Raw genomic sequence first — 27,500 nt, 5'->3', positions numbered from 1 at the left:
TGTACTATTTTTATATCTGTCTTATCTAACAAAACATTAAATAAGTTAATAAAGCTTGATCTGTAATTATTTTACAGTGATAACAATCCACTTCAAATCCTGCTTGATAAACTTCCTGAACGAAAGATATAATTTAATACTAGGATTTGTGAGGCTAGCTCATTGTGTTGCTGAGACCCCTCAACAACTTCCCTCATCTCAAGTGTTTTGTTTCATATTTCCCCGAGGAACACAAAAAAGGAAGAATAAATGTCGTGATATGATAGAGGAAGGAGGGAAGGAAGCCTACAGCGAGACACCGGATAGGAAGACACTGGCGATTGCGCCTTCTTGGCAGACCACACCCCTCTTCACCATGGAATTAGGGTGGCTATGAGTAATCTGCCTCCGGTTACACCGCGCAAAGCGCTCATAATGGTTTAGTCCACCTCCACACCCCCCCCCCCTTCCCCCTCCTCGGTCCAACATTCACCAAGCTCCTCCTTCAGAAGCACACCTTATGCAAATGAGCCGAGGAGGGCACAGCAGGCTTTGTTTACACAGCAATCCGACCACAGCCTGTTAGCCTTCTCGACAGTGCACTGCTCTAGGAAATGTGAGGAGAAAGAGTTTTTTTTTTTTTTTTTTTTAGGAGGAATGTTCTGTGTTCCTTTCCTGGATCCGCAAGAGATTGCAACCTTTTTTTGTAACCTCTACAAGTGTGGTGAAATGATTCCCACGAGGCGGTAAAACAGAGACCATATTGTTCTTCAGTTTGCTTAATTTTTTTTTTTTTTTTAAAGACGCGCCCCTCACCGTTTTCATTGGACAGGGCAGAGGATTCCCATTTTTTTTTTTTTTTTTGCATACTCGTGTACTGCCTTACTAATTCAACATGTTGTGAGGATTTAGAGGAAATTATAAACCAAGACGTTCTGGATATTCAAAAGGTTGATCTTCTGTAAAGCCGTTGAAAGGATTTGGTGGCGTCTTAAAGTAGGAAGGTTTTCCTTTTGCTGTGTTATGCTGGAGAGTTTATATTTATACTGCATCTAAGAGGAATATTTCAGAGGGAAATCCATAGAAAAGGCCATGGAATGGGACCACAGAGAGAGAGAGCCCTGCTTGTCTCCTGCTGCATTTGTTAATCAGGTGCAATACTCCAATATCCTGGAAGGGAGGTTTAAGCAGCTGCAAGGTAAGAGTTCTTACAATCTGCCAATTTAACTTTAAGAGAAAAACTTTTTAGAAAGGATTTGTGCCAATCAATGAAAGCTCTCAGAAACTGATATCAGGCCTCCGCTCAATGTCTAAAGCAGGGCAACAGTGTGGCACCTGATTACTAGGCCACCTGTCTGTCCTGAGCTGATTACAATGCGTGACTGCGTCTATGCCCTGCACACATTGTACAAATGCACAGTGCTTGCACAAAGCCAAAATCATCTTTAGGATTGTACTATAACGTTAAAAAGAGGAGAACGCTCATAATTGAAACACATTATTTTTGCCTTTTTTTTTTCAGACAACATTCAGCATTCTTGCGTTTGAGTTCCTGTTACGTTGTGGAAACTTTTTTCACAGACCACAAGATCACACCATAGCCGTTGTATGTGTTCAGTTTACAGTGCATGCAACTGACTTTGTAGCAGGAGTAAGCATAAAGATCTGTTTTGCAAGCTTCCGCTCTTCATTGGTGGATCCTTTCTTTCAGGGTGTGTGTGTGTGTGTGTGTGGGGTTGGGGGGTATGTTTATTCAACGCAACACGTTTGACATTGCACAGCTATAGTCCAACAATATATAGGGTGTTACTCAAAATAACAGTTAGTACCTTAAAGAATGTAAGATTAAATTTTAATGCTTGGACAAGTCAAAGAACAAAAGTATATGTCGTTGCAAAAAAGGAAAATATTTTATTTAATAAAGTACTATAATCAGAAAGTTGGAGATTTTTAGACCGTCACAGATCCACTGACAGGATTTGTAAAATATCCATGCAACACGAAAACAATTACGTAGTGTTGTTTAGGACAAGCTGTACATGGATGCATTGTGGACAAAACCGTAAATATACACCCATAGTCACATTTCTTATTCGCAACTCTTACTTGTATTTCCAGTTTGACTGAACTTTCGGCTCATTCTTGGTGTCACTCCATCTGTGTGTTAAGTCATGGTGTAGGCTAGACTTGCAGATGTACATAGTTGAGTGTCTGGGCCTCCACGTCATTCTCAACATTGTTTTGGACACACACGTTTCCCAATGTTCCTACTTTTGGATACACATTTATTTTTTAAATAAATCAATGATTCATCATTGGTGGTTAAGCCTGGCTTCACTGCCAATTAGTTAAGTTGAGGAACATGAAAGTATCGTGATAGCGTGGCTATATTATGGAAGACTATCATTAAAAAAGGAATTAGTCATGGTTGTTTTCCAATGTAAAATTAATCTCAACACAAATGGGTTTATAAGCCAAAAGACACATAAAGCAAGTGTTGACCGTGTGGAACATAATATCTGAAGGATAACAAGTAACTCATTAACCACAGTTAAAGGAGATAGCACTAATGAAAGCGTTAGCCACATGGTTAAATTGAATTCTGAAGAAAAATATTTGGGATGATGGGATATTGTGCTAAATTTTCATTTGAATATAAACATTTTCTCAAATCTCAATATGAACTTTGTAGTATGTAATCAGGATAGAAGTGCAAAATGACAATTTTGTTTTGATGGTTTAATTTGTGTCAATTTGACTGATTTCAAATGATTTTTTGGGGTTGTGGTGGTGTTGGGCGGATTCTATGTCCCTTTACTCACTTGAGTTAACTACTGTGGACTTTATTGACTTTCTTATTGTGTGGCCTAATTTGCTACCCAGCATGATTGTTTTAAAATACTTAACTAGCAATTCATGAAGTACAGAAAATAAATAGATGTCTAAACAACTCAGTGAGTTGACTGAAACCATAACAGATAAGTGTGCTATGGCTATACTCTTACTTTGGTTCTCCATTCCATCTATTTTGCGTATCTTTCATCCTCACTAGGGTCCTGGGCATTTATTTTATATACCTTTTCACTGTGTACGCTTTCCATTGTTTTGTGTGGATACTTTGAAGGTTAAGTTTTAAACCTGGTAGTTCACTGTCAACTGAGTGTCGTAACTTCATATAGCAAAAGTTCTTACTCAAGTGCTGAGCTACAGCAGATACTGCAGCTGTACCGATGTCACATTACCTTTATGAGAGTTCAGCAGCCGCAAAAAGACACACAAGCACACAAACAAAATAAATGTTCCCTTTTTGTTTGTGCAGTTAGACCAACATTGACAGTTTGCTCTTAGAAGTGTGTCACAAGACTGTGTCCATTTTGGAGTTTAAGGGACAATGACAGTTTTGTTGACATTTCACTTCTGTTTTCTGTCCAGATGTTGTGGCTTAGAGGTCCCTGTTTTCTCTCTCCTCTCCCAGGGGATCGGCCTTGGCCAGTCCCTTTCTACCCACACTTGCACATTATCACCTGCAGCTGCAGATGGCAGAGAAGCATGACCTCAATCGTACATTGATACCGTCACTTTCTTCACAAGGGTGGGGCGAGGACTGTTCCTGAACAGATGCCTGGGTCTTATTGCTCTGTGAGCCTCGTTTCAGTTCATAAAAGAGTTGTTGTTGCTATGCATTACATGTGACCTCAAACGGTTATAAGTGTTGTGGGGGGGGGGGGGGGGGGGAGTACATACCTCATGTTGTAAGGTGGCAGTTTTACCACAGCCTTACTTCTAGTAACAAAGACAGTTCCGCTTTCATAGGAAGGCCTATAAGACGACTTTTGCATATGTACAGTATGTGCTTTTTTGCAGTATGCACACAGTTTTATTTAAACACCGATGATTGGGTTTCTGGTAAATAGTGTCGCTGGAGTTTTACAGTGCTGTGTCAAATAAATAATTACAAAGGCCATCACTGGCTTTATCTTTTTCTTCACGGCTGCCATTGTGCTACCCAGGTAGTAAAATGACACATCAGATGGATTAGGCAACAATAAAATTATGATTGGCCCAAAATTTTGTATGGGGTTGAAGCGCTGGTCACAGATCACATTAAATGTTTGTGAGGTTCTGGATTTGAAATTAAAGATACAGGGATTTATTTTCACATTCACGGTATTAGTTCACCAATAGAACTGTCCACTCCCAAACTGTAATCGCACCAACCAGTCTGTTTGTCATGACTGATGGCGAATGACTACACTGTGATAGGCCGATCTGTGATGTCATTTGGCAGTTAGGAAATCACATCCTGAAGTGTAATATGTGAATGTGGACTGTAAAATTGTCAGGGTGTAAAGATTTAGGGTGGTGTGTATTCATTCAATCAGCATGCATCTGGTTTTCCTCAAATGACTGACCTGAAACATTAGACAAAAGTCATGCTCCCACGGATTTCCTCGTTCTTCCACCATAATCTTCTGAAGGAATGACCAAGAGAAGGTCACTGAAGCAGATTAAAGCAGGCTTTTGTTTACCCATTCTTTCTGAGGACATGGTGACCAGAACCAATCATTATGCAAACTCGAGAAGTGATGGGATGTCAGAAGTTTATGGGATCAAGGGCATTTCATCCTAAAACTGAGAACCAGGAATGGCGAGGAAAGAAAACTTTTCAAGGAAAAACTAAAACATTACTCATCCAAGGTTTTGTGACAAAATAGTTCTCTGGTATCGTTTTGTGATAGCTTATCACAATAGTCCGACATGTTTGACCATATCAGTCAGGTAGACTGTAGTCCACATCATGTGAAATGCTTACTATGGTAAGCTATTTTCAGACGGGGTCACTTCTTGCCCTAAGTGACGACACTGATCCAAAGTGCAGAGTCAAGCATCACATCAGCGTGATGTTAGGGTTTGTTGACTATGCAGTGATCCATGTATTGAATGCATTTTCAGTGGTGAGAATTCAAAGAATGCTTCTTTTTCTTTTTCTCCCCTCATGTATGTTCTTCTTTATCTTGTCTCTTCTGTAATTCATCACACAGTTTTAGACTAAGTGCTTGTACTTGGCCACGGCACAAAGCTTTAGCAGAATTTGAAAATGGTAACCGCTGAGAACTAAAGCAATAAATCATTGCTCACTCCCACATGTAATAAATCGGAATTAGTGTATGGTTATGTGTTCTTTCAATTAGAGAGAGAACGATTTGGTTTTTACAGAGGCGGCAACAATTCTGATGAAGTAGTCATGGAAGCTATTAATATTTTGAGCCAACATGCATTTGCTTAAAAAAAAAAAAGGGGGCAAATATTGGTATCAAAATTTGTAATAACTTTATTTTAGAATTGCAACTTTAAAACAATCTTAGACAAGAGACATCTTGGTTTTAAAATTCAAACAAAAAGTGCAGGGACCTCCCAAGGTCAGCAAGATAAAGTTAAAGGAAAACCTCAACAAATAAATAGCTCCCTAAAGTGTTCTACAGTAAATAAATATTTAACAGAAATTTTTATATTTTACTTATCTTTATTAATTGCTAAAACAAATACAAAAGTGCAGTCTCTGGGTCAGCAGCATCTCTTATAAAGTTAAATGAATAAATTAAAACGAGTTTTGTTTTCATCTCTTATCGGCTGTCGGATTTTAAAAAAAGGCAGATTCAGACATCTACAAATCCTAAATATTGGTTCAGCTGATAATTGGCTCAGCCAATAATTGAGCTATCTCAATTTACAATGCACTAATTCACATTTTGTGAAACAACATAGGGACACATTTTTGGTCCTGAAAAGTGAGCTATTACATGTTTCTTCTGTAGATAAGCATGAGACTTGGCCTATAGATTTTTTTTTTTTTAAATACAGTCAAACCTTGGCATTTGGGCGTAATTCGTTCTTGTGAAGAGTTCAAAGTCTGATTTGTTCAACCGCAAACATTTTTTTCCATAAGAAATAATGTAAATGACGATCCGATGATGAATGATCCGTTCCCAGCCATCAAATAGTAAATTCACATTTATGTAAAAACATTTACACCCTGTATTTAAACAATAAAAATTGCACAAACTTAGAGCCACTTAAATGTGTATCATTTACCTTTTTGGTCGTGGCCGGCCGGATGCATCGGAGGGACTTGAGAGGGAAGGAGGAAGTGTTACGCCGGGAGTCACCCTCCATGATTTGACTGGGTAATTCTCCAGTAGGTTCTCCATTTCTTCCATTATCTGTGGTCTTTGCTTTGTAAAGCTAGTCACTCCTTTGGCAACACAAGCTGCCTTTTCGTATATTTTTCTTCTTTAGAATAGTCGAAATAGTCAACTTCGCCATACAATGTTAGTTAGCAAGAGCTGTAATAAACACACACCCCATTTTGTACGAAGAGATCTCTTTTTCTTAAACCCACTGTGGTTCCCTTTTTTTTTCTTTTTTCATTTGCTGCTGGTAGCACTGCTGTATTTCTTGGGCCTATGGTAAAAAGTATTGGAATTTTTTTTTTTTTTTATTTAAATGAAGCACTTGTCTGTTTGTAAGACAATTTCTTTTCATTTGTCTTGTCATTAGGGCCACTGCACTTGAACTGTACCTGCGTGTCGTCTGCAAGACTCCTGTCCACTGCCTCATTGTATGCACCTCAATTTGAGAGCTCTGTCCCAACATGACCAAGCCTATAGTATAGAGGAATGGAGCCTCCTCCACTGCAGAGTCACAATAATACACCTCTGCTTTCCCATGAGCATACAATAAACGTACTTTTGTACATTATTAAATGTCTACAATAAAGTGGTTAACATTCTAAAACAGCAAAAAAAAAGCAAATGCAGGGAACAGTGTTGGTTATGACATAGATACTGTATGTAGGACAAGAAACATCTTACTTGGCCCTTTCCACTCCACCAGCATGCCTCTAGGCCTGCTATGATTTAAAACTTTTGAACACTTCTCACTTCTTCTTTGTCTTGGGATTGTATTTTCTTCCAAATAAAAAAAAAAAAAAAAGGAAATTAATCATATTCACTTTGATTTCTGGCCAGGAAAATACATCTCTCATTATTGCCGCTAAAAGTACCATTGGGATTTTTTTGGACAAAACTTGGATCCAAAAAAACACGCACTTTATATTTCAAAGATATTGGAATCCATGCTGTTTTTACTTTTGAAAAATAGAGGCAACATGACGACCTCTGTAGTCTCAGCAATGACAAATAACCGCATTCCGTGTCAGTGTATCATAAGGCAATAAAAATGATCAGCATTATGTGGCCTTGGTTTGTCACACTGAACTGTAAAATGTCAGTTGAGTGTACAGAAAAGCGATTGGTAATAGCAGACTGTTTTATAAATAAAGGTGCGCCATTTAACAATAGGGGTGTGCCACGGAACATCACAATGCTGCCCTTTTTAAAACACAATCATTTGATTCTGCAACAACCTCAACTGCTTGGTGTCATAACTGTTGGAAATTCCATCCCACAATGCGCTGCATTTTTTTTCATGAAGTGCTGAGCAAGCCTTAAGAGTTTATTTTGCAGTGACTATCTCAGAATTTGAAAGGATCATAAGACTGATTACCGGTAATCATTTTGCCTTTGAGTCATTTTGGAATAACTGGGATGACCATCTGCAGTCAGCTGATAGTGTCATCAAGGTGTTGCAATAGAACTCAACCTTGTCAAGTAAAGATATTAATAGGCTCGTGAAATTGTTGGACAATTGGAGCTTTAATGTCACTACATTTTGAAAGATCAGAGGGAACGACAACCACTCTGTCACATTCACACTTTCAAATGTTTGAGAACTCAGAGGAACTACTTTCATTCGGCTTGCAATGTAGTTCAAGTGTAGTGCACTGTGGTATTACGCCACCTTAGCAAACATGTTTGAAATTTTAGAATTGACTTTTTCCCCCCTCTGTTTGCCAGTGGTGGATTACACAATTGCTGTCTTATAGTTCCTCATATTGTTTGCTGAACCTTGTCCTTTAGGACTTCGTCTATTAATAAACTTGCAAAGTGGCAGATGTTATTTGTTACCTACTCATACTTACGATGTTTACTCTATAAATGGTCAAATACCTTTCATGCATGCCTATAAATATGCGATATTTATTATTTTCGTATTACCAGTAATTGCAGGAAGAGCCATGCCAGAATAGCATTTTCAAAAGGGAGACATCATGTCTAAGAAATAAGGCCACCTTGTTAACTGGTCAAGAAGGATTAGCCTCTTATTCCCTTGGTCCATATGTCTGAGCTGCTGTGAAGAGTTTGATTCATTCATTCTTTTTCTAGAATTTCACTAGTATAGTGACAACCATTTGTACTGTAAGTTTATGTCTGCTTTGTTGTATAATCATCAGAATGTTATGATCAGAAATGTCATGAAACTTTGGTTTAACAAATGAGAAATTTTTCCCGTCAAACCAGGGATCTTAATGGCATATCTTATGTACGAAACTCACTTCCATTGAAGCTGTGATGATGTGTAAAATGTAAAAAAAAATAGAATCTCATAATTTGCTAATTCTTTTCAACATATATTCAATTGAATATATTACAAAGACCAGGTATTTGATCTTCAAACTAAGCTTTGTTTTTTTCAAAATATTCACTCATTTTGAATTTGTTGCCTGGAAAGTGCAAACATTCTCAGAAAGCTAGATCAGGGGCATATTTACTATGGTCATACATTACTAACGCTCAATCTTTTTGTGATCGGAAGACAATAATTATTCCAGCCTTGTAGGTAGAATTCTCCAGTATTTTTAGTAGGAATCCCACAGTGTTGCAAGACGTGGATAATCTGGTTTGGCATTGTCTTTCTAAAATAAACACAGATGCTCCTGAAAAGAAATTGCTTGGATGGCAGCATATGGTGTTTGAAAATGTTTCAGCATTAATGGCACCTTACCAGATGTGAAAGTTACTTATGCCATGGGTGTTTGTAAACGTAGTGACCACTTGAAGATTACCTGAACCCCTGTGGCAATATGTTGTTTTTAATGTAGGTTTTCAATGTTGGCTTTCAGCCTTTCCGGTTTCTTGCAGCATTTCCACATTTTCTGAATCTTTTGATTATTTGATGGAGTGTTGTAGAGGAAATCCCTAAATTCCTTGCAATTGTTTGTTGAGAAATGTTCTGAACCCGTTTGACTTTTTGATGATGCATTTGTTCACAAATTGATGAACCTTACACTATCCTTTCATTTGAACAACTGAGCCTTTTAGGAATGCTCCTTATAACTGTATATCCAATAATGACATTCACCTCTTTCCAATGAACCTGTTCACTCTGTTTTTTCAAAAGCATTCCTCAACCTTCCTATCTGTTGTTGGCACTAACCCGGCTTATTGGGATTGTCTTGGAGGCATCAAAATCATAATGAGAGAATATTTGCTAAATAAATTCATTCATTGGTTTGAGAATTAAATATTTGTGGTCTATTCAATTTAATATGCTTAAAAACATTTGCAAAAACAGAATACAATTGTTTTTATTTACATTTTACCCATCATCCTAACTTTATTGGAATTGGAGTTTGTGAAGTGCACTGGATCTCAGGTCTGCTTGCTGAGGTTTAAAGTTGTAGATTTTATTTTTGGGGGAGGGGAGAAGCAGCATACAACGCAGTTGGAGCGTGGTTTTATTTTTAATTCTACATGATTGATTCTCCTTGTGATTTCTTTTCAGATGAGCGTGAAGCTGTACAAAAGAAGACCTTCACCAAATGGGTGAACTCTCATTTAGGCCGAGTCACTTGTCGCATTTGTGACCTGTACATGGACCTGCGTGATGGTCGTATGCTTATTCGCTTGCTGGAAGTGCTCTCGGGAGAACAACTGGTCAGTATCTCAGAAATAAATCCATCTCTTTCCCCTTTCTAGCACTGAAAGTTATGAGGAAGGACACGTACTTCATTTCATCATCATTGTGTGACTTTTTTTTTCTCTACTGGCGTTTACAACCTGGATCATCTTTGCCTCCCTTTTTTTTAACAGCCAAAACCCACTAAAGGCCGCATGCGTATCCACTGCTTAGAAAATGTTGATAAAGCCCTGCAATTCCTCAAAGAGCAAAAGGTCCATCTTGAAAACATGGGATCACATGATATTGTGGATGGAAATCACCGTCTTACTTTGGGCCTCATTTGGACCATAATTCTTCGATTTCAAGTAATAACAGCATGCTAATTTCCTTCTCTTACTGTAATCCAGCATTAGGCTATGTAAACACCATTTTAGATGAATGAATGATGTGACCACAGATTCAGGACATCAGTGTCGAGACAGAGGACAATAAAGAGAAGAAATCCGCAAAAGATGCCCTTCTGCTGTGGTGCCAAATGAAAACTGCTGGGTGAGAAATCCACTGGAGAGGAGAGTTGTTAAATATTTAAGATATATTAGGCTCCTTATGCTATTCAACACAATCCTAAAGTAGATTCTGCTTTATCTGTGTGTCAAGTTAATGATTTATCACTTCTGTCCTGGGCTCACAGCTACCCCAATGTCAACATCCACAACTTCACTACCAGCTGGAGGGATGGTTTAGCGTTCAATGCCATCGTACACAAACACAGGTCATTGACTTCTTGAATTTGAACTGCTTACTACATCGGCATGTGCAATGAAACTAGTGCTTTTTGGTCTTTTTGAATAGTACTCGTTTTCAAAGTAAGATTTTGGTGGTGGGCACTTTTTTTTTTACCTGTATCACTTGTTACAGTGCCATCACATTTCTCAGGGGCATTTTTATTCAGGTCTTCTCCTTCGTCTATAGGATGGCTGAAGATAAAAATAAAACTAGGAGTGAGATGACCTAAATCACAGGAATAATAACCCACTTAATTTACAATTTATGTAGAGCCATTCTCGGTGAGTCATTTGCACACCCCATCAGTGATAGCGACGTTTGAATAGGTTGTTGAACTGTATGTGCATGAAAGTCTGTGATATGATACTGTGGTTAAATGTTATTGAAGGTTACTATTGCTCTCAGTGCAGTTACTGAAGGATGCTTACAGTATACAAGTCTGACACTACCATTAACATAACTGTTCATGGTATAGAGGAAGCAGCACATGATTGATTGCAAAAGAAGTCCTCTGCTTTAATCAGTTTATTTTCTATTTCCTGGTTTTATCAGACTTATCACTTGTTTAGAGATTATAAATTTGATTTCAAGGTTTAATTCTCTATCATAATAAGGTGATGATGAATTTCAATCCCCCTCCCACTTCCCACTGCAGTTTGTTCCTATTAAAATAATTGTTTCCTGGCCTCTCCAGACCCGACCTGATTGAGTTTGACACCCTGAAAAGGTCCAATGCTCACTACAATCTCCAGAATGCTTTTAATGTGGCTGAGAAGGAGATGGGCCTTACAAAGCTGCTGGACCCAGAAGGTGAGTGGGTGAAGCCACTATAAACACACAAAGCCTTATGTAACTTGCAACTACAGCATTTTTTTCCGGTAAGCCTTAGTGGTTTAATACCATAGCCTGACTGATGGATTACCAAGATCAATTATAGTGTACATGGCACTACGTCACATCAGTAACCTCAGGCATTGTACTTGGAAAGTATGGACATATTTCAAAACACTTATTTTTTTGTGTGTGTTCCCCCAGATGTTAATGTTGATCAGCCGGATGAGAAGTCCATCATTACCTATGTGGCAACCTACTACCATTACTTCTCAAAAATGAAAGCACTAGCAGTGGAGGGCAAACGTATTGGCAAGGTTAGCTGTCTTGTGAATTAATACACTCACCATACATTCTTATGAATCATAACTACATAGTGTGTGTTGCTACTTGCTTGGCCAGTTGCTTTAATTCTTATATCTCTCTTGCAGGTTCTTGACTATGCTATTGAGGCTGATCAGCTGATAGACAAATATGAGACCTTGGCAACAGAGTTGCTGGAGTGGATTGAGCAGACAATAGTGACTCTGAATGATCGGCAGCTAGCTAACTCACTCAGCGCTGTGCAGAATCAGCTCCAGGCATTTAATTCTTACCGCACTGTGGAGAAACCACCCAAGTAAGTCACAAAAAGCATGGTGACACTGGTTGATCTTGTTCTGTTTCATTGTTTGTTTTTTTAACAAAAATTGTTTGTCACCACAGATTCACAGAGAAAGGAAACTTAGAGGTCCTCCTCTTTACTATCCAGAGCAAGATGAGAGCAAACAACCAGAAAGTTTACATGCCGAGAGAGGGAAAACTCATCTCTGACATCAACAAGGTATTGACTTATCCACAACAGATTGATACATGTATCAATTTGTCGTAGTAGTATTGTGTGGTTCTTACTTCCTGTATTTTCTGTATACGCAGGCATGGGAGCGACTTGAAAAGGCAGAGCATGAACGTGAGCTGGCACTGAGAAATGAACTGATCCGCCAAGAAAAGTTAGAGATGCTTGCAGCACGTTTTGACCGCAAAGCTGCTATGCGGGAAACATGGCTGAGTGAGAATCAGCGGTTGGTGTCTCAGGTGATTTTTTTTTTTTTGGAATCTCCTTATAGCCATCTTAAAAGCACAACATATATTTGTTTGGAAATCTCATTTGACTTTTGCCATCAGGACAATTTTGGAACTGATTTGGGAGCAGTGGAAGCTGCAACTCGTAAACACGAGGCGATTGAGACAGACATCGGTGCGTATTGGGAGCGCGTGGCTGCTGTTGAGGCTGTTGCCAAAGAGCTGGAGGCAGAGGGATACCATGATGTGCGACGTGTGCTTGCAAGAAGGGACAATGTGCTTCGTCTCTGGGAATACCTCAAGGAGCTTCTGGCTGCACGCAGAGAACGACTCAATGCCCATCGAGACCTACAAAGGCTGTTTGAAGAGATGCGTTACATCATGGACTGGATGGCTGACATGAAGGTAGAGATGCACCATTTTACACACACCGCTGTTCAACCAGGATGCATCTAGAGTGACTGTGATTATTGGAAATACACTCTTTATTTTGTACTACTGATTTCCCCCCCCTCTATTCCTGTGTGTAGAGTCGTCTGCAGTCCCAAGACAGTGGCAAACATTTGCATGATGTTTTGGACCTACTTCAGAAACATACTCTCGTAGAGGCAGATATATCTGCTCAGGCTGAGAGAATCAAAGCAGTGCAGGGAGCTGCTAAACGCTTCACTTCCCATGACCAAGGTGAGGATTGAAAAATTGTTAGCTCATTGTCTACATTTTCTGTTCAGCAACACTTACGTACTTTCACTAGCTATTGACATGGCTTAATTATGTTCTTGGCCTTCTAATATCCAGCCTACAAACCCTGCGAGCCAGGACTGGTGAGTGAAAAGGTCGACTTGCTCGGCCAAGCCTATGAGGACCTTGGGCAGCTTGCTGGACAACGCAGAGAACGCCTGGAGGATTCTCGTCGCCTATGGCAGATCCTGTGGGACTTGGGAGAGGAGGCGGCCTGGATCAGAGAGCAGGAGCAAATCCTGACCAGCGGAGAGTGTGGCCGGGACCTCACTTCTGCCCTTCATCTGCTCAGTAAACACGAGGCTTTCAGGGATGAGATGGCAGCCCGTTACGGCCCACTGAGTAACAGCATTGCTGCAGGGGAAGCTTTAGTGAACGAGGGGAACTTTGGAGCCCCCGAGATCACAGAAAATATTAAAGATATTCGTGCGCAGTGGACACATCTGGAGGAGGTGCGTGGTAATCAAAATTCTTTAAAAGTATTTCACAGGTATGCCCAGTGGAAAAAAAAAAATCTTTAGATGGGTCATCTTTGATTTCTTGCGTTTTCTTTTTGCCAGACAACAAAATTGAGAGAACAGAAACTTAAAGACTCAGTGGCCCTGCATCAGTTCCTAACGGATGCTAATGACATGGATGCTTGGCTAATGGAAACTCTAAGACAAGTGTCAAGCCAAGACGTGGGTCATGACGAGTTTTCCACCCAAACTCTAGCTCGCAAGCAAAGGGAAATAGAGGAGGAAATCAAGAGCCACCAACCTCTCATTGAATCCCTGCATGAGCAAAATGAAGCACTGCCAGAAACCTATGCTAATTTCCCTGAGGTATGCATGGTTTTTCCATGCATGTCAAATCATGCTGTCTGACTGTCATACTTAATTATATTTTATATTGTCATTGTAGGTGGAGGGCCGGCTACCTGCTATTGAGCGGCGCTACAAAGAGCTACAATCTCTGTCAGTGTCTCGGCGCCAGGCCTTGGAAGGTGCTTTAGCACTTTATCGCATGTTCAGTGAAGCAGGTGCCTGCCAACTGTGGGTAGAAGAAAAAGAAAAGTGGTTACATGGCATGGAGATCCCAACTAAACTTGAAGACTTGGAAGTGGTGCAGCAAAGGTCAGTTTAGAAGTAAAAAATGTGAAAAGATACCTCAATTACTGGTGACATATGCCAAGTAATTAGTTCTCACAAACAACAATGTCACACATCAAAATAAAACACAGCAATTATAGAATATGCTCACTCTTTGCATTTTAAACGAGGTACAGCTGACCAAAAAATCTAATTCTAAATTGTGTATTCTGTATCATTTATTTTGTCCTGTCATGATGATGTCATGATTTGTTACCTTGGCCTTCACTGACCACCTACCAGACTTAATCCACCTCTTAATACCAGAACTGTCACGTCGCAACTATAGAAACCATCAATACTATCCAAAAACACAACTGTGCCTTGTACCTTATCTGGAGTGGTTCAAAATCAATATTAATCAGATGACACCACAAAAAAAATATTTAAATGCATAATTTCTCACCAGAGATCTTGACTATTGAGTGTGTTAATGTCTGTGGATCGCTATCGATGTGCTTTCTAGTCAACCTTGGCTTGCTCTGACCAGTAAATCAGAGGATGGAAAAATGAAAGGAAATTGTTTTGGGCTAGTTGGTGTAAACCAACTTTTAACTTCACATTTTAAATTTGATGGTGATTAAAGAAACACTCCCATGGCCCCAATATACTTTATGGTACTTTGGCCAGCACTACTGATTCTGAAGTTCCTGCCCAGATTTACTGGTAATTGATATAGCATCACAGAGAGGTTGAATTCAGATGAGACAATTTTTTTTTCTTTACTCGAAGCAGTGAAGCTAAGAATATATTAAATGTGAAAGAAATGACTTCAATTTCATGGAAAAAAAAGATATAACTGCAGTTGTAATAATAGCTCAGAGTCTCTGATAGTGTTTTGATCAGGAAAGAAGGCCTTGCTGATGGCTCATCACTGATCAAATTTAATAATGTAGTACAGACGACAAATTGAGTTCCTGTGTGGCTGCAGGTTTGAAACACTGGAACCTGAAATGAACAACGTAGGAACCAGTGTCACCGATGTGAACAAGGTGGCTGAGCAGCTGTTAACCTCTGACAACTGCAACAAAGACCAAATCCACCAGACGTGTGACCATCTGAACAACAGGTTAGAGATAAAAATCTTCTTAGTAATGCTATATACAAAATATCCCCCCAAAAAAAAATAAAAAAATTGGGGTATCATCTTAGGTGGAAAGAATTCCAGAAACTGGCTGCTCAAAAGAAACAAGGCCTGGAGTCGGCACTAAATATCCAAAACTACCACCTGGAATGTAATGAGATTCAAACATGGATGAGGGAAAAGACCAAAGTAATTGAATCTACTCAGAGCTTGGGAAATGATCTGACTGGAGTGATGGCACTACAGCGCAAACTCGCAGGCATGGAGAGAGATCTAGAAGCTATTCAGGTATGTAGTAACCTCTGGGTGTGGTATGGAGGAATGAGAATGTTAAAAATATCGTTTGCATCCGTACAGGGAAAATTAGATGACCTGAAAGAGGAGGCAGAAAAACTGGCCAACGAACATCCTGATCAAGCAGGGGAGATTCACGACCGCCTCGCAGGGATACAGGAAGTGTGGGAGGAGTTGAACTTTACCATGAAACGGCGTGAAGAGTCACTGGGTGAGGCCAGCAAGCTGCAGGGATTCCTCCGGGATCTAGATGACTTCCAGTCCTGGCTATCCCGCACCCAGACAGCTGTGGCCTCAGAGGACATTCCTACCTCTCTGCCTGAGGCTGAGAGTTTGTTAGCCCAGCATGAGAATATCAAAAATGAGGTGGACAACTATAAGGAGGACTATGAAAAAATGCGAGTGGTTGGTGAAGAGGTGACCCAAGGTCAAACAGATGCACAACACATGTTCCTGGCTCAAAGGCTCCAGGCGCTGGATACTGGCTGGCATGAGCTGCGTCAAATGTGGGAGAACCGCCACAGTCTTTTGGCCCAGGCGTTCGACTTCCAGACATTCTTAAGAGATGCAAAACAGGCGGAGGCCTTCCTCAACACCCAGGTTAGGAAAAGGGACTACAGTGCTAATGTTTCTTCCAGAAAGTCATGACCACAGTGATTCTAAAAATATCTAAAGAGTACTGTATAGTCCAAGCTAGTTATGAGCAAACACCAGGCTTCCCGCTGGTGTGCAAAGCAGAGTACCACTGTGTTGCTGTCATGATTAAGTTACAACAAAATGTGTTCAATTGAAAGTAAAACAACTATTTAGAACTATCAATGTCTGACTTTGATAGAGAGTATGTTCTTTCACGACTCAATAAGGCGGATAAACCCAGACAGATTTTTAAAAAATGTTTAATTCTTTCTCTGTGTCCCAAATGTTACTAATTTTAGGCTTATGGACATTATCAAGAATTACTGAAGAAATGCGTTCAAGAATGTTCTTTTTTTCTCTTTGTAGGAGTATGTATTATCCCACACAGAAATGCCAACAAGTCTCCAGGGTGCGGACGAGGCCATTAAAAAATACGAAGATTTCCTCACCACCACAGATGCCAGCGAGGAGAAGATAACTGGTGTTGTGGAGGCGGGACAGCGCCTCATTAATGATGGGAATGCAAACTCTGACAAGATCCAAGAGAAAGTAGATTCTATTCAGGAAAGGTTGGAACATATTTAAAACAGACACCATTTTGTACTTGTGAATATGTTACATTCTTAACTTTCTCATTCACTTTGACCAGGCATCTCAGGAATAAGACTGCTGCCAGTGAATTGCTGGCAAAACTTAAGGATAACCGTGAACTCCAACACTTCCTCCAAGATGGGCAGGAGGTACAAAATAGCACATCAGTTTTGATTTTTAAAAAAAAAAAAAAAAAAAAAAAAAGGCTGAAACTATTTTGACAATTACATGATAGACAACATCCTTCTTGGGTATCTGCTTTCTTACTGTAGCTCACATTATGGATCAATGAGAAAATGCTGACGGCTCAAGACATGTCATACGACGAGGCTCGAAATCTTCACAGCAAGTGGCAGAAACACCAGGCCTTCATGGCAGAATTGGCCTCTAACAAAGATTGGTTAGACAAAATCGCTAAGGTGTGACTATTAATATTACAATATTTATTATTTGTCATCTAAAACTACGGAGGGAAATGACGTCACTAATTATCTGAATGCTCTCGTGTTTTGGGGGTTCTTTATAACAGGAGGGCCAGGCTCTTGTGGCAGAGAAGCCAGAGTTGAAACCTGTTGTTCAGCAAACCCTCCAGGACCTACAGCGTCAGTGGGAGGAATTAGAAAACACCACCCGCACCAAAGCCCAGTGCTTGTTTGATGCCAATCGAGCAGAGTTGTTCACACAGAGTTGCTGTGCTCTGGACGGCTGGGTGAAGAACCTTGAGGGTCAATTGAACAGTGACGATTATGGCAAGGATTTGACCAGTGTCAACATCCTGCTCAAAAAGCATCAGGTAGGTTGTCGCAATGAACAATAATCTATTCATGAAAAAATTCTGGTGAATAATTCATGTTGGTTGTGTCTGTAAAGTGATTGATTGTGTTGCACTGTTTTCTCCGTGTTTAGATGCTGGAGCACCAAATGGAGGTCAGGGAGAAGGAAGTGCAGTCACTGCAGTCTCAAGCCTTAGCTTTGTCTCAGGAAGATGCTGGACTTTCTGAGGTAGATGGTCAACAAAGGCGTGTCACAGACGGCTTTTCCAGCCTTCAGGACCCCCTTAGACAGAGGAGACAGCGACTACTTGCCTCCAAAGAGGCCCACCAGTTCAACAGAGACCTGGAAGATGAAATAGTGGGTTTAATTATAAGAAACAAGTCTGCCACAATGTTTCTATTTTTTCTTAATTGACTTCAATCTTTTTTTGTTCCCCATAGTTATGGGTGAAAGAGAGGATGCCTTTGGCAACCTCTACAGACCATGGAAAAGATCTTCCGACAGTACAGCTACTGATCAAGAAGAATCAGGTTTTTTTTTTTTTTTAATTTTTATTATTATCCTATAATGCAGGAAGCCGGGGGTTGGTAGAAAGAAGAGTGGGAGGTGCTACCTTCATGATTCTGACCCGAGCACATTCTAGCATCAATACAAACCGGTAGAATCTGATCATGTTCTTTGTTTCTACATCAGACATTGCAAAAGGAGATCCAGGGACATCAACCCCGAATTGATGACATCCACAAACGAGGAAAGACTCAAAGCCAGGTAGACAAGGAGCGGCAGTCTGTTCTTGAGGAGCGACTTGTTGAGCTGCAAGAACTTTGGGACCAGCTGATTGGCGAGACCGACAAACGCCATGCTCGTCTAGTAGAGGCCAATCGAGCCCAGCAGTTCTATGCTGATGCAGCAGAGGCAGAGGCTTGGATGGGAGAGCAGGAGTTGCACATGATGTCGGAAGAAAAGGCTAAGGTCAGCCTAGATGCATCCGCCCTAGGATTGACTTATTGCCATTTTCCACATTGTCTGTTTTATGTAAACTCATTGTAATTTTTTGCCTCTCAGGATGAACAGAGTGCTCTAGTCATGGTTAAAAAGCATCAGACTCTAGAACAGGCGCTTGAAGACTACGCCCAGACCATTCACCAGTTAGCCAATAGCAGCCGATTAATGGTGACCAGTGAGCATCCAGAAAGGTAAAAGGATGCATAAATTGTTCTTCAGAAATCTTGAAAGAGTACATTCCAAACCACTAATTAATTGGCATGGAACATGTTCAATTTGCCAGTGACAGAATAACATTAAGACAAGCACAAGTCGACAAGTTGTACGCTGGGTTGAAAGACCTCGCAGAGGAGCGCCGTGGGAGGCTTCAGGAGAGACTTCGTCTGACCCAGTTAAAGCGCGAAGTGGATGATTTGGAACAGTGGATCGCAGAAAGGGAGGTGGTGGCTGGCTCCCATGAACTAGGACAGGACTATGAGCATGTCACAGTAAGTTTTATTCCACCCCCAGCAAATCCTGTTACGGTGCTCTGGGAAATGTAGTTGGCTTCATTATTTTTCTTTCCGCAGATGCTGAGAGACAAGTTTCGTGAGTTTGCTCGTGATACTAGCACAATTGGCCAAGAGCGTGTAGATGGCGTAAATGGACTGGCAGACGACCTCATTGAATCTGGTCACCCGGAAAACGCCAGCGTCGCCGAGTGGAAAGATGGCCTAAATGAGGCCTGGGCTGACCTGCTGGAACTGATTGACACACGCACACAGATGTTGGCAGCCTCCTATGAATTGCACCGCTTCCATCAGGATGCCATGGAGGTTCTTGGGCGTGTTAGGGAGAAGCGGGAGGCGCTACCGTCTGACCTTGGCCGAGATTTAAACACTGTCCAGCATCTACACAGACAGCACAATACTTTTGAAAATGACATTCAGGCCCTCAGTGGACAGGTGATCAGCTGTTTAAATGTCTCCTATTTTGATACAGACATTCCTATGAAGGGTTTGTGAGTGGAAGATCTAATCCCTCTATCTTCCTTTTTACCCTAAGGTGAACCAGGTGCAAGATGATGCCGCAAGGCTGCAAAAGGCTTACGCTGGAGAGAAAGCTGATGACATTAACCGCAGTGAACACGCTGTGAGCTCTGCTTGGCAGGGTCTCCTTGAGGCTGGTGAGTCCCGCAGGGTACTCCTCCTCGACACTGTCGAAAAGTTCCGCTTCTTCAACATGGTGAGAGACCTCATGCTCTGGATGGATGGGGTCAACCTGCAGATCGATGCGCATGACAGCCCCAGGTTAGTACATAATGGGACTGCAAAATGTACCATATTGTGTTTACGGCTTGTACCTTACTTCCCATTGTTTTCTTACAGGGATGTATCTTCTGCAGACCTGGTCATTGCTAATCATCAAGACATCAAGTCAGAGATCGAGACCCGAGCAGACAGCTTCACAGCCTGTATTGACATGGGAAACACCCTCATCAACAATAATCACTATGCCACTGACGAGGTAAAATTCTCTTGCTTTGATTCGCAGATCACAATGAAAATTATGTCAGTGCTCATCCCGGCATCATTTTCAGATCCAGGAAAAGCTTCTTCAGTTACAAGAAAAGAGAGACAAGATCAACAAGAATTGGCAGGACAAGATGGACTACTTACAAATTAGTATGTAACCTCCTCATATTTTACCGTTTGTAAGATGGCACATTCAAGGTGCCATTTGCTCCTCATATTTTACTGTTTGTAAGATGGCACATTCAAGGTGCCATTTGCTTCAGTTACCAGATAAGTGTTCCACAAATGTAAAAGTAACCGACTCTTATCCTTGCCTCCCAGTGCTGGAGGTGTTGCAGTTTGGACGTGATGCCTATGTCGCAGAGTCTTGGTTGGCTGGGCAAGAACCTCTTGTCCGGACAGCAGACCTAGGCTCCAATGTAGACGAGGTGGAAAGTTTGATAAAGCGCCACGAGGCCTTTGAGAAACTCGCTGCTTCTTGGGAAGAGCGTTTTGTCCAGTTGGAGAAACTTACTACAGTGAGTAGAGTCAATTCAAATAAAATTGTGACATAAGCCTAACTCTTTAATCCTCAGTCTCGGTGGGTTGAGTTCAGATTTGACAACTGAGGTTCTTTTATTCAGCTGGAGGAGCAGGATATTCAGAGGCGGCGAGAGGAAGAGGAGAGGGCACGACGCCCCCCCACACCAGCCCCGGTCGAGGAAGTGGTGCAGTCGGAGGCAGAAAGTCAAGTGCATGACTCTGCGGCCAGGTAAACCAAAGGTTGATTTTTATCGAGCAAAGAGCTGCGTGTCCACAGTGTCAACATTGTGTTTGGTAATGTGCATTATCTCTTGATCAAACACAGAACAAGTCTAGACCAAACAACACTGAATCAGTCGGTGTCTGTGAATGGAGTGCACAGTGACAATGACACATCACAGGTGAGAGATTTTGTTTTATTTTGTCGTGATCATGGATTCAGACTTAGGGCGGTTCAAGTCCTATTTTAAAAGACAAAAAGTTTAATCCTTTTTGCAGTGAGATGACAACACTACTTAGTGTGGTTTAGTGTGGAAGTGATAAAGTACAACATTTAAAGATCAAAACATTTTTTGTCACGAAAGCCTGCTTCATTTGTATCCTAAATTTGGTCAAAATTCTAAATGTCATTTGAAAATGTTGTATAACTGTACTGTTTGTGAGTGTATGTGTCTTCACCTCACCTACATGACTTATCAGCATTGTCCTTTGTCAGATACAAACATTGTTTTAAGCTGGGAGGAATTTACATCACCACCACCATCTTTGTTTAGCTTCAGTGGAGCGCTATGTTGAATCCACACAGACTATTGTGGAAAGTAAACATGAACTTTTTTTTTTTAAGTCTTCAGTTGAAACAATAAAAAAAACGAGAATTGTTTTATTAGTGAAGAAACTCTTCAATAGTTGACATGATTTAACATTGTCCTGTTGCGTTTTTACCAGCAGTCGCTATCGCTATCATTGTCAATGGGATCGAAATCAGAGGCTAAGCGTGTGTGTAAGCCAAAGCAGCCGGAGCGTGTGAGTACCAAGACTTGGTCAGCTTTGTAGCCTCTGCTCAGCTCCTGGTCAACTGCAGCGTCATTGCTCCCTGTCACAACCATCGCTTGTTTATCATGTCCAGTAAAATCATTTATTCATGGCCTCTATTTGCCGGCTGCGCTCCAAGGCATGATGCAGATTCATGGACAGATGGTGTTCATGGTTTAAGTATACATCTGCTCTTATATATGTGCTCATATTGACCAGGACAGGAGTGACTGTAGAGTCGTATATGTGGTTGTCATTGTCGAATTTATAGTTTGCTCTAGTCCATCCCTATATGTTGCAGTTTATTTAGCTACTCCTGGACTTGGCTATCACCATGCACTCAACAAAAGATACCCAAAGAATTATTCTTGGCGTGAATTTCTGAATTATTTGCAGTATGATCAGTGTAGCATACCCTGTATACGTTTCCAGGAATTGTGGCTACAATGTAATTACGGAATATGTCTTAACTGTAAATGTACAATTAAACATACATACAGTGTTGTGATAATGTATAATTATACACAACTGTTGAACTGTCAATGATACACTTGAAGCGACTGCCATTCAAGTTTGCCATGTCAGCCTCGGAATAGCTGCTTTGCTCCCCACTTTCTTCCATCAATATTCTGCTTGTTCACGTCCACCTGTAGTCATGTTCTGCACTGAATCATAGGGCTCGGAGTCAGAAAACGGACCAGGTCGAGACAGCGGCTTAGCGTCCTCACGCCTCGAGCCGTCGGCCACGTTACCAGGCCGAGGTGGAGCCGAGTCTGATCCGGACACCATGGAGGGTATACTTTGTCGAAAACAAGAGATGGAGTCGCATAGTAAGAAGGCAGCGACCAGGTAATACATGTTTATTAAAGTCAACAAAACGTTCGACTTTTTTTTTTTTTTTTAACCTATACGCTACTAATTGCATTTTTATTATATCACAGGTCATGGCAGAATGTATACTGTGTCCTAAGAAAAGGAAGCCTCGGTTTCTACAAAGATGGAAAGAGTGCTACTAATGGTATTCCATACCACGGAGAAGTCCCAATCAGTCTTGGAGAGGCTGTTTGTGAGATTGCGCATGACTATAAGAAGAGGAAACATGTTTTCAAGCTACGGTGAGTTGATGGTTTGCATTATCCTCACTAGTAGAGGATAAAACATATTTTTATCATAATGTAAAAAAAAAAGAATCATTAGTACAAGTATGTATTAATGAAAGTAAATATTAAGATGTGATGTTTTAAATCATGTAGTTGTATATGAAGGCTTTCTTAAACCTCACAGTACAGTAAGTACACTCTACCACAAACTAAACACCCCCAGCCACTATAAGAGGAAATATATTGTAATTCAGTCATTGTGATTTGATTTGAATCTGCACAGTCGAGCACGAACAATCACGCGCATAGAATTTGTTACGAGTAGAAGATATAGATATTGAAGGACGTTGCTCATTTTGTGTAGTCTTGACATTTACGTTTTTTATTTCATAAACTAAACTAAACTAAACAAGACTGCTCCTAAACAATCAGTATTCACTCAAACAGGAAAGTCAAGTTAAGATCATCTACTGCTAGCTTTCATCAATGGATTGACAATAGATACCACCATAAATTACGCTAGATTATAACAATACATCACGATTGCTGACAGGAATGTTTTACATTGTATAGGTAGCTTGTTGCCACTAATATTGAACTAAACTTTCAGCATTTTCAAAACATTGCGGCTATAGACCGTTTGTGTTTATTCCTTGACAGTTCAGTGCATTTAACTTTTCTTCAGATAAAGTTTGTCAGATCAAGGAGTTTTATTGATGCACAATTTTAAATACCGTTTTATATCATGTTCTACTAATATCAGTTGAAATTGGAAATTATCATTTTATTAGTTTTAAATTGTTCTTTTCTATTTTAGTTATGTATTTATTTTATTTTCAATTTACATTTATGTTATATTAATCTAGTAAGTTATTTTAAGGTCTTGAGATTCCATCCCTAATCGCACCCGCATCTTTATCTGCGAGCATGACTGACCACACCTGTACATTTTTCAAATGTGAGTGACTGGTAATTAAATGCACAATGAACCCCATTCCACTTGGGGGTTTCGTTTCAAATCCACCTGATATTGATGAAAATCTTCGATAGAGAGCCCATATAAGAACATCCTTTTCAAACATCTTAAACATGTTTGGATATTTTATTGAAAATGCTGTACATATTGTAATGTCCATCTGTTATATGCTGTATGCACCCTTAAGAGCTGGGGCCTGGTGGAGTGGCTTATAACTTGTATGAGCATGAGAGGAGTTGCAGACGGCAGCTCTTGTGCGACTGCGCTTATTGTGTTTGTGTATTACCGTTCTACCATAGTTCACTAACTAAAAAATGCATCGGTGACTTTGGCTCTCCATAACACTTTTATCTGCAGATTTCTGCGATATAGCAGGAGTTCTGTGATAAACAAGTAGATGTTCCATAAAGATTCCCCAGATTAGCTGTGTGGTGGGCAATATACAGGGCAACAACATTGAGAAGTAATGTTAAAAACCAAGAAATGAGCAAAATCTGTAAAAGACATAATTTTTTTACTTTATAGTAAACTGACCTTGTGAGTGATGTGCTTGCAGGCTTGGTGATGGGAAGGAGTACCTGTTCCAAGCAAAGGATGAGGTAAGATGCATTTAAGACTTAAAACGGACACACGACTTTCTAAATATGTAATATTTGTCTTGTGAACCGATTGATAAAAATATCTTTGTCCACTTCAAGGCGGAAATGAGCTCCTGGATACACGCCATCCTCAGTTCCATTCCATCGGGATCAGGAGACTCACCCGGAGTTCCGCGGGTCCTCAACCGTGCCATGACCATGCCCCCCATCTCCCCCGGCACAGTCGATACCGGAGGTGTGACCATGCGCAATAAAGACGGAAAAGATAAGGATCGGGAGAAGAGGTTCAGCTTCTTTGGCAAGAAGAAATAAGACTTTTGTCAAAATCATGGATGGAACCGGCTCATGTTCAATTGACCCACAAACTGAACGAAGCAGACGCAGAAGTCCAAACAACACACTGGTCTCAGTGCAGCTCAGCGGCACACTGTATTTCGACAGCTACAGAAAATGTACTCTTCTTTTTTTCCTCTGGTTTTAGTGGTCGCTTTCATCTTGGTTCACCAATATTTTTCAACTAAGTGCATCTCAACCACGGAAACCCTCATCCAGAGACACCATCCACAGTAATTACTATAACACAAGCACGTTGTTTGAGGAGAGAGGAAAAGAGAGGGAGTGTCCCATTGAACTTTTGTCCACTAATTAAATTCTTCTTCATTTTTTTGAGCTGCATTCCTGCTGTGTGACTCCCCAATTGATGAATGCTCTTCGTATCATTTCACCACAGACCCTCTATTCTGCTTTTGAGCTTGATGTTATTAACCCGACCAATATTAATGCTCTTGTGATTATTTATCTTTTGTTATTGCTGGTTTGAAGAAAACTAATGGATTTGATTATCCATGTTACGGAGAGAAACAAAGTAAAACTAAGAATGTGGGGCTTATCCTTGTATGTATTAATTTCTTTTAGGAATGATGGTACTTGATTTTTTTTTTTTTTTTAAATAAAGCTCATTTGATTTTAGCGGTGTGCATTAAGTGAACACAAATTTAATTGGGAAATTTATACATTAAATAAGTGGTTAGATCTTTTTTAATTGCTAAATTTGCCTGAATTAATTATCATTGAAGTTATATTTTCAGCTGGATTTGTGATTTTTTTTTTTTCTTTTTCTCCCCCTTCATCTGTACAAAGCAGAGAAAATTAGTTTTTCTAGTGGGTGTGTGTGTGCGTGAGTTGTGGTGATGTGGATTTTGCACGTCAATATTACTCATCAAATAATAGCCTGATGGATGCTACTTTTTGGCACCCAAATGTAGAAGAAAATGGAACACAAATACAAACTACAACAGGAATTCTTTCTGGAGATAAATGCTTTTTGTTTACTGCTACTTTTTATTTGGAAAATGACATGACCATGGAGGTTCCTTTGACTTTGATTCAATCATCACTCCGGCATTTTGGAAGTTGTTAGGAGATAAAAAGGACACGCACATTTGGTTTGGCAGACGTGCATATAAATGTCCAATTGTTCCATCTAATGGTACGGTTGTGACATAGGGAAGCAGAATACTGTATATGGGCTGCCGGAGTACCGCCTTACTTGAAAATATTCCCCTGACCCTCATTCACATTCTAATTCTACTAAACCTTTAAAGAAACACTTCTCAAACGAAGCTTTCCACAGTATTGTGATAGGAATTTTTCTCATGTGATCTAATTGGGCTATGGACTATATACGTTGGTACAAGAGGCCCAATGGTGCGCCAAAACAGCGCCCTGTCAAAGAGGGACAAGTTCTGAATCCTCTAAAATGATATTTGTGCTTTGTGGCATGATTATACTGTAGGTTTATCTTTGTGTATCACCATCAGCCCATCGCTGTGGAACATAGGGTTGCTTCATTACCGAGGTGGGAAAACAATGTTATGTAATTGGCAACTGTAATAACTAGAAGTAAGGTAGCTCAAGTCTGGAAAAACATGTTAGGCATTCTGTTAGTGTCCTCAAATGCCTGTAAATGATATTCCGTGAGGTAGTAGAGCAGTTTTCTATAATAAAAAAAAACAACTATTGTCACTTTCATCCAGATGTCAAATTACCTTTTCTAACTGCCAAAATTCAACAAAAGGTAACTTGATAATTCTAAACTGGAAGGTTTGAGTGGGTTATGTTACAGGTAATCTGTTAATATTCATTCCATGCTGATTACAATGAAATGGGGAGATGTAGGACTACAGTACATAATGGTTGCACTGGTTTAAACTGTAACGCTTGGCCTTATTTTCTATAGTTCCGAATGAATGTTGAATCAGTACAATCCAACTTACAGGGTGACCAAACATCCACTTTGGTCTGCAGTCTGCTCATGAACAAGCAGCTACAAAGGTCAAGCCGAGTATTGTCTTACTTTCTTCAACTAATTTGAATGTAAATGAACCCACTTACAAATTGGACATGGAAGCAAAAAAAAAAAAAAAACATTAAAAAGCAAACATAAGTGCTCACTCTTTCACCCTCACATATACTGCATTGCATGCATGAAGCGTGTTCAATTGTCCTCAGGAGCTTTGACAAGAACGAGAAATTGGTTGCGTGAGAGAGAACTCAAGAAAATCAAACTTCCAAATGAAGAACAGCGTTAATGTATGAACTATTTCATAGAAGTGGGGTGGGGGTGTAATGCAAAAAAAAATAAATAATGGGATTTCTAATTTGTAGAAGAAGGCAGGGTATTTGCCGTCGAGTTGGAACTGGTCCTTTTGCAGCCAGTGGATTGTCTTGCAGCTTTTTTCAGCATTTTTCATTTCGTTTTTAGTTGTTAATAACACTACTATTATTAATTGCTACTATGATCATTGTTGCTACTGTTGTTTCTATTACTACTGCTGTTACTAATGCGACTTATTGCAAAAAAAAAAAAAAATGTAATTGCTGTCCATTTTTCAGGTTCGTGTCTGTAATAGCAGACCCTTCCACATGGTGTCAGTGTGCCGTGGAGCATTTTCATTACAATTCCAGAAATGTTTTCTGACTTGTGTATCTACAGCTACAATATTAGAAATAATAAAATCTGGTTTAATCAAAAAAAAAAGTG

General features: G+C 40.1%; 1 protein-coding gene across 4 annotated transcripts in view; it reads left to right on the top strand.

Moving 5' to 3' along the window:
• The window catches only part of sptbn2 (spectrin, beta, non-erythrocytic 2), a 37,065-nt gene extending 11,719 nt beyond the window's left edge, over positions 1–25,346 (top strand). For 2 of the 4 annotated variants that reach the window (XM_061803150.1, XM_061803149.1), the window contains exons 3-39: positions 9,664–9,815; positions 9,972–10,145; positions 10,238–10,329; positions 10,472–10,552; positions 11,261–11,376; positions 11,602–11,714; positions 11,829–12,016; positions 12,103–12,220; positions 12,313–12,471; positions 12,562–12,864; positions 12,990–13,143; positions 13,258–13,652; positions 13,761–14,024; positions 14,104–14,315; positions 15,262–15,399; positions 15,483–15,702; positions 15,772–16,308; positions 16,711–16,913; positions 16,994–17,084; positions 17,208–17,354; positions 17,465–17,728; positions 17,842–18,066; positions 18,150–18,239; positions 18,403–18,681; positions 18,775–18,905; positions 18,998–19,202; positions 19,284–19,658; positions 19,759–20,003; positions 20,082–20,220; positions 20,294–20,378; positions 20,550–20,746; positions 20,852–20,979; positions 21,076–21,151; positions 22,459–22,631; positions 22,724–22,897; positions 24,415–24,457; positions 24,557–25,346. In XM_061803150.1, the coding sequence (XP_061659134.1) occupies positions 9,664–9,815; positions 9,972–10,145; positions 10,238–10,329; positions 10,472–10,552; positions 11,261–11,376; positions 11,602–11,714; positions 11,829–12,016; positions 12,103–12,220; positions 12,313–12,471; positions 12,562–12,864; positions 12,990–13,143; positions 13,258–13,652; positions 13,761–14,024; positions 14,104–14,315; positions 15,262–15,399; positions 15,483–15,702; positions 15,772–16,308; positions 16,711–16,913; positions 16,994–17,084; positions 17,208–17,354; positions 17,465–17,728; positions 17,842–18,066; positions 18,150–18,239; positions 18,403–18,681; positions 18,775–18,905; positions 18,998–19,202; positions 19,284–19,658; positions 19,759–20,003; positions 20,082–20,220; positions 20,294–20,378; positions 20,550–20,746; positions 20,852–20,979; positions 21,076–21,151; positions 22,459–22,631; positions 22,724–22,897; positions 24,415–24,457; positions 24,557–24,769 (6,899 nt within the window). In that variant the 3' untranslated portion in view covers positions 24,770–25,346. Of the gene's footprint in view, positions 1–543; positions 1,178–9,663; positions 9,816–9,971; positions 10,146–10,237; positions 10,330–10,471; positions 10,553–11,260; positions 11,377–11,601; positions 11,715–11,828; positions 12,017–12,102; positions 12,221–12,312; positions 12,472–12,561; positions 12,865–12,989; positions 13,144–13,257; positions 13,653–13,760; positions 14,025–14,103; positions 14,316–15,261; positions 15,400–15,482; positions 15,703–15,771; positions 16,309–16,710; positions 16,914–16,993; positions 17,085–17,207; positions 17,355–17,464; positions 17,729–17,841; positions 18,067–18,149; positions 18,240–18,402; positions 18,682–18,774; positions 18,906–18,997; positions 19,203–19,283; positions 19,659–19,758; positions 20,004–20,081; positions 20,221–20,293; positions 20,379–20,549; positions 20,747–20,851; positions 20,980–21,075; positions 21,152–21,695; positions 21,774–22,458; positions 22,632–22,723; positions 22,898–24,414; positions 24,458–24,556 lie in introns of those variants that run through there. The other 2 variants (XM_061803152.1, XM_061803151.1) reach the window with 2 other exon arrangements.
• Positions 25,347–27,500: the final 2,154 nt, after the last annotated feature.

Source organism: Syngnathoides biaculeatus, chromosome 18, assembly GCF_019802595.1.
Source record: "Syngnathoides biaculeatus isolate LvHL_M chromosome 18, ASM1980259v1, whole genome shotgun sequence".
Classification (NCBI taxonomy): Eukaryota; Metazoa; Chordata; class Actinopteri; order Syngnathiformes; family Syngnathidae; genus Syngnathoides; species Syngnathoides biaculeatus.
Note: the sequence above shows the minus strand (reverse complement) of the source record. Positions and strands in the feature narration are given on the sequence as shown.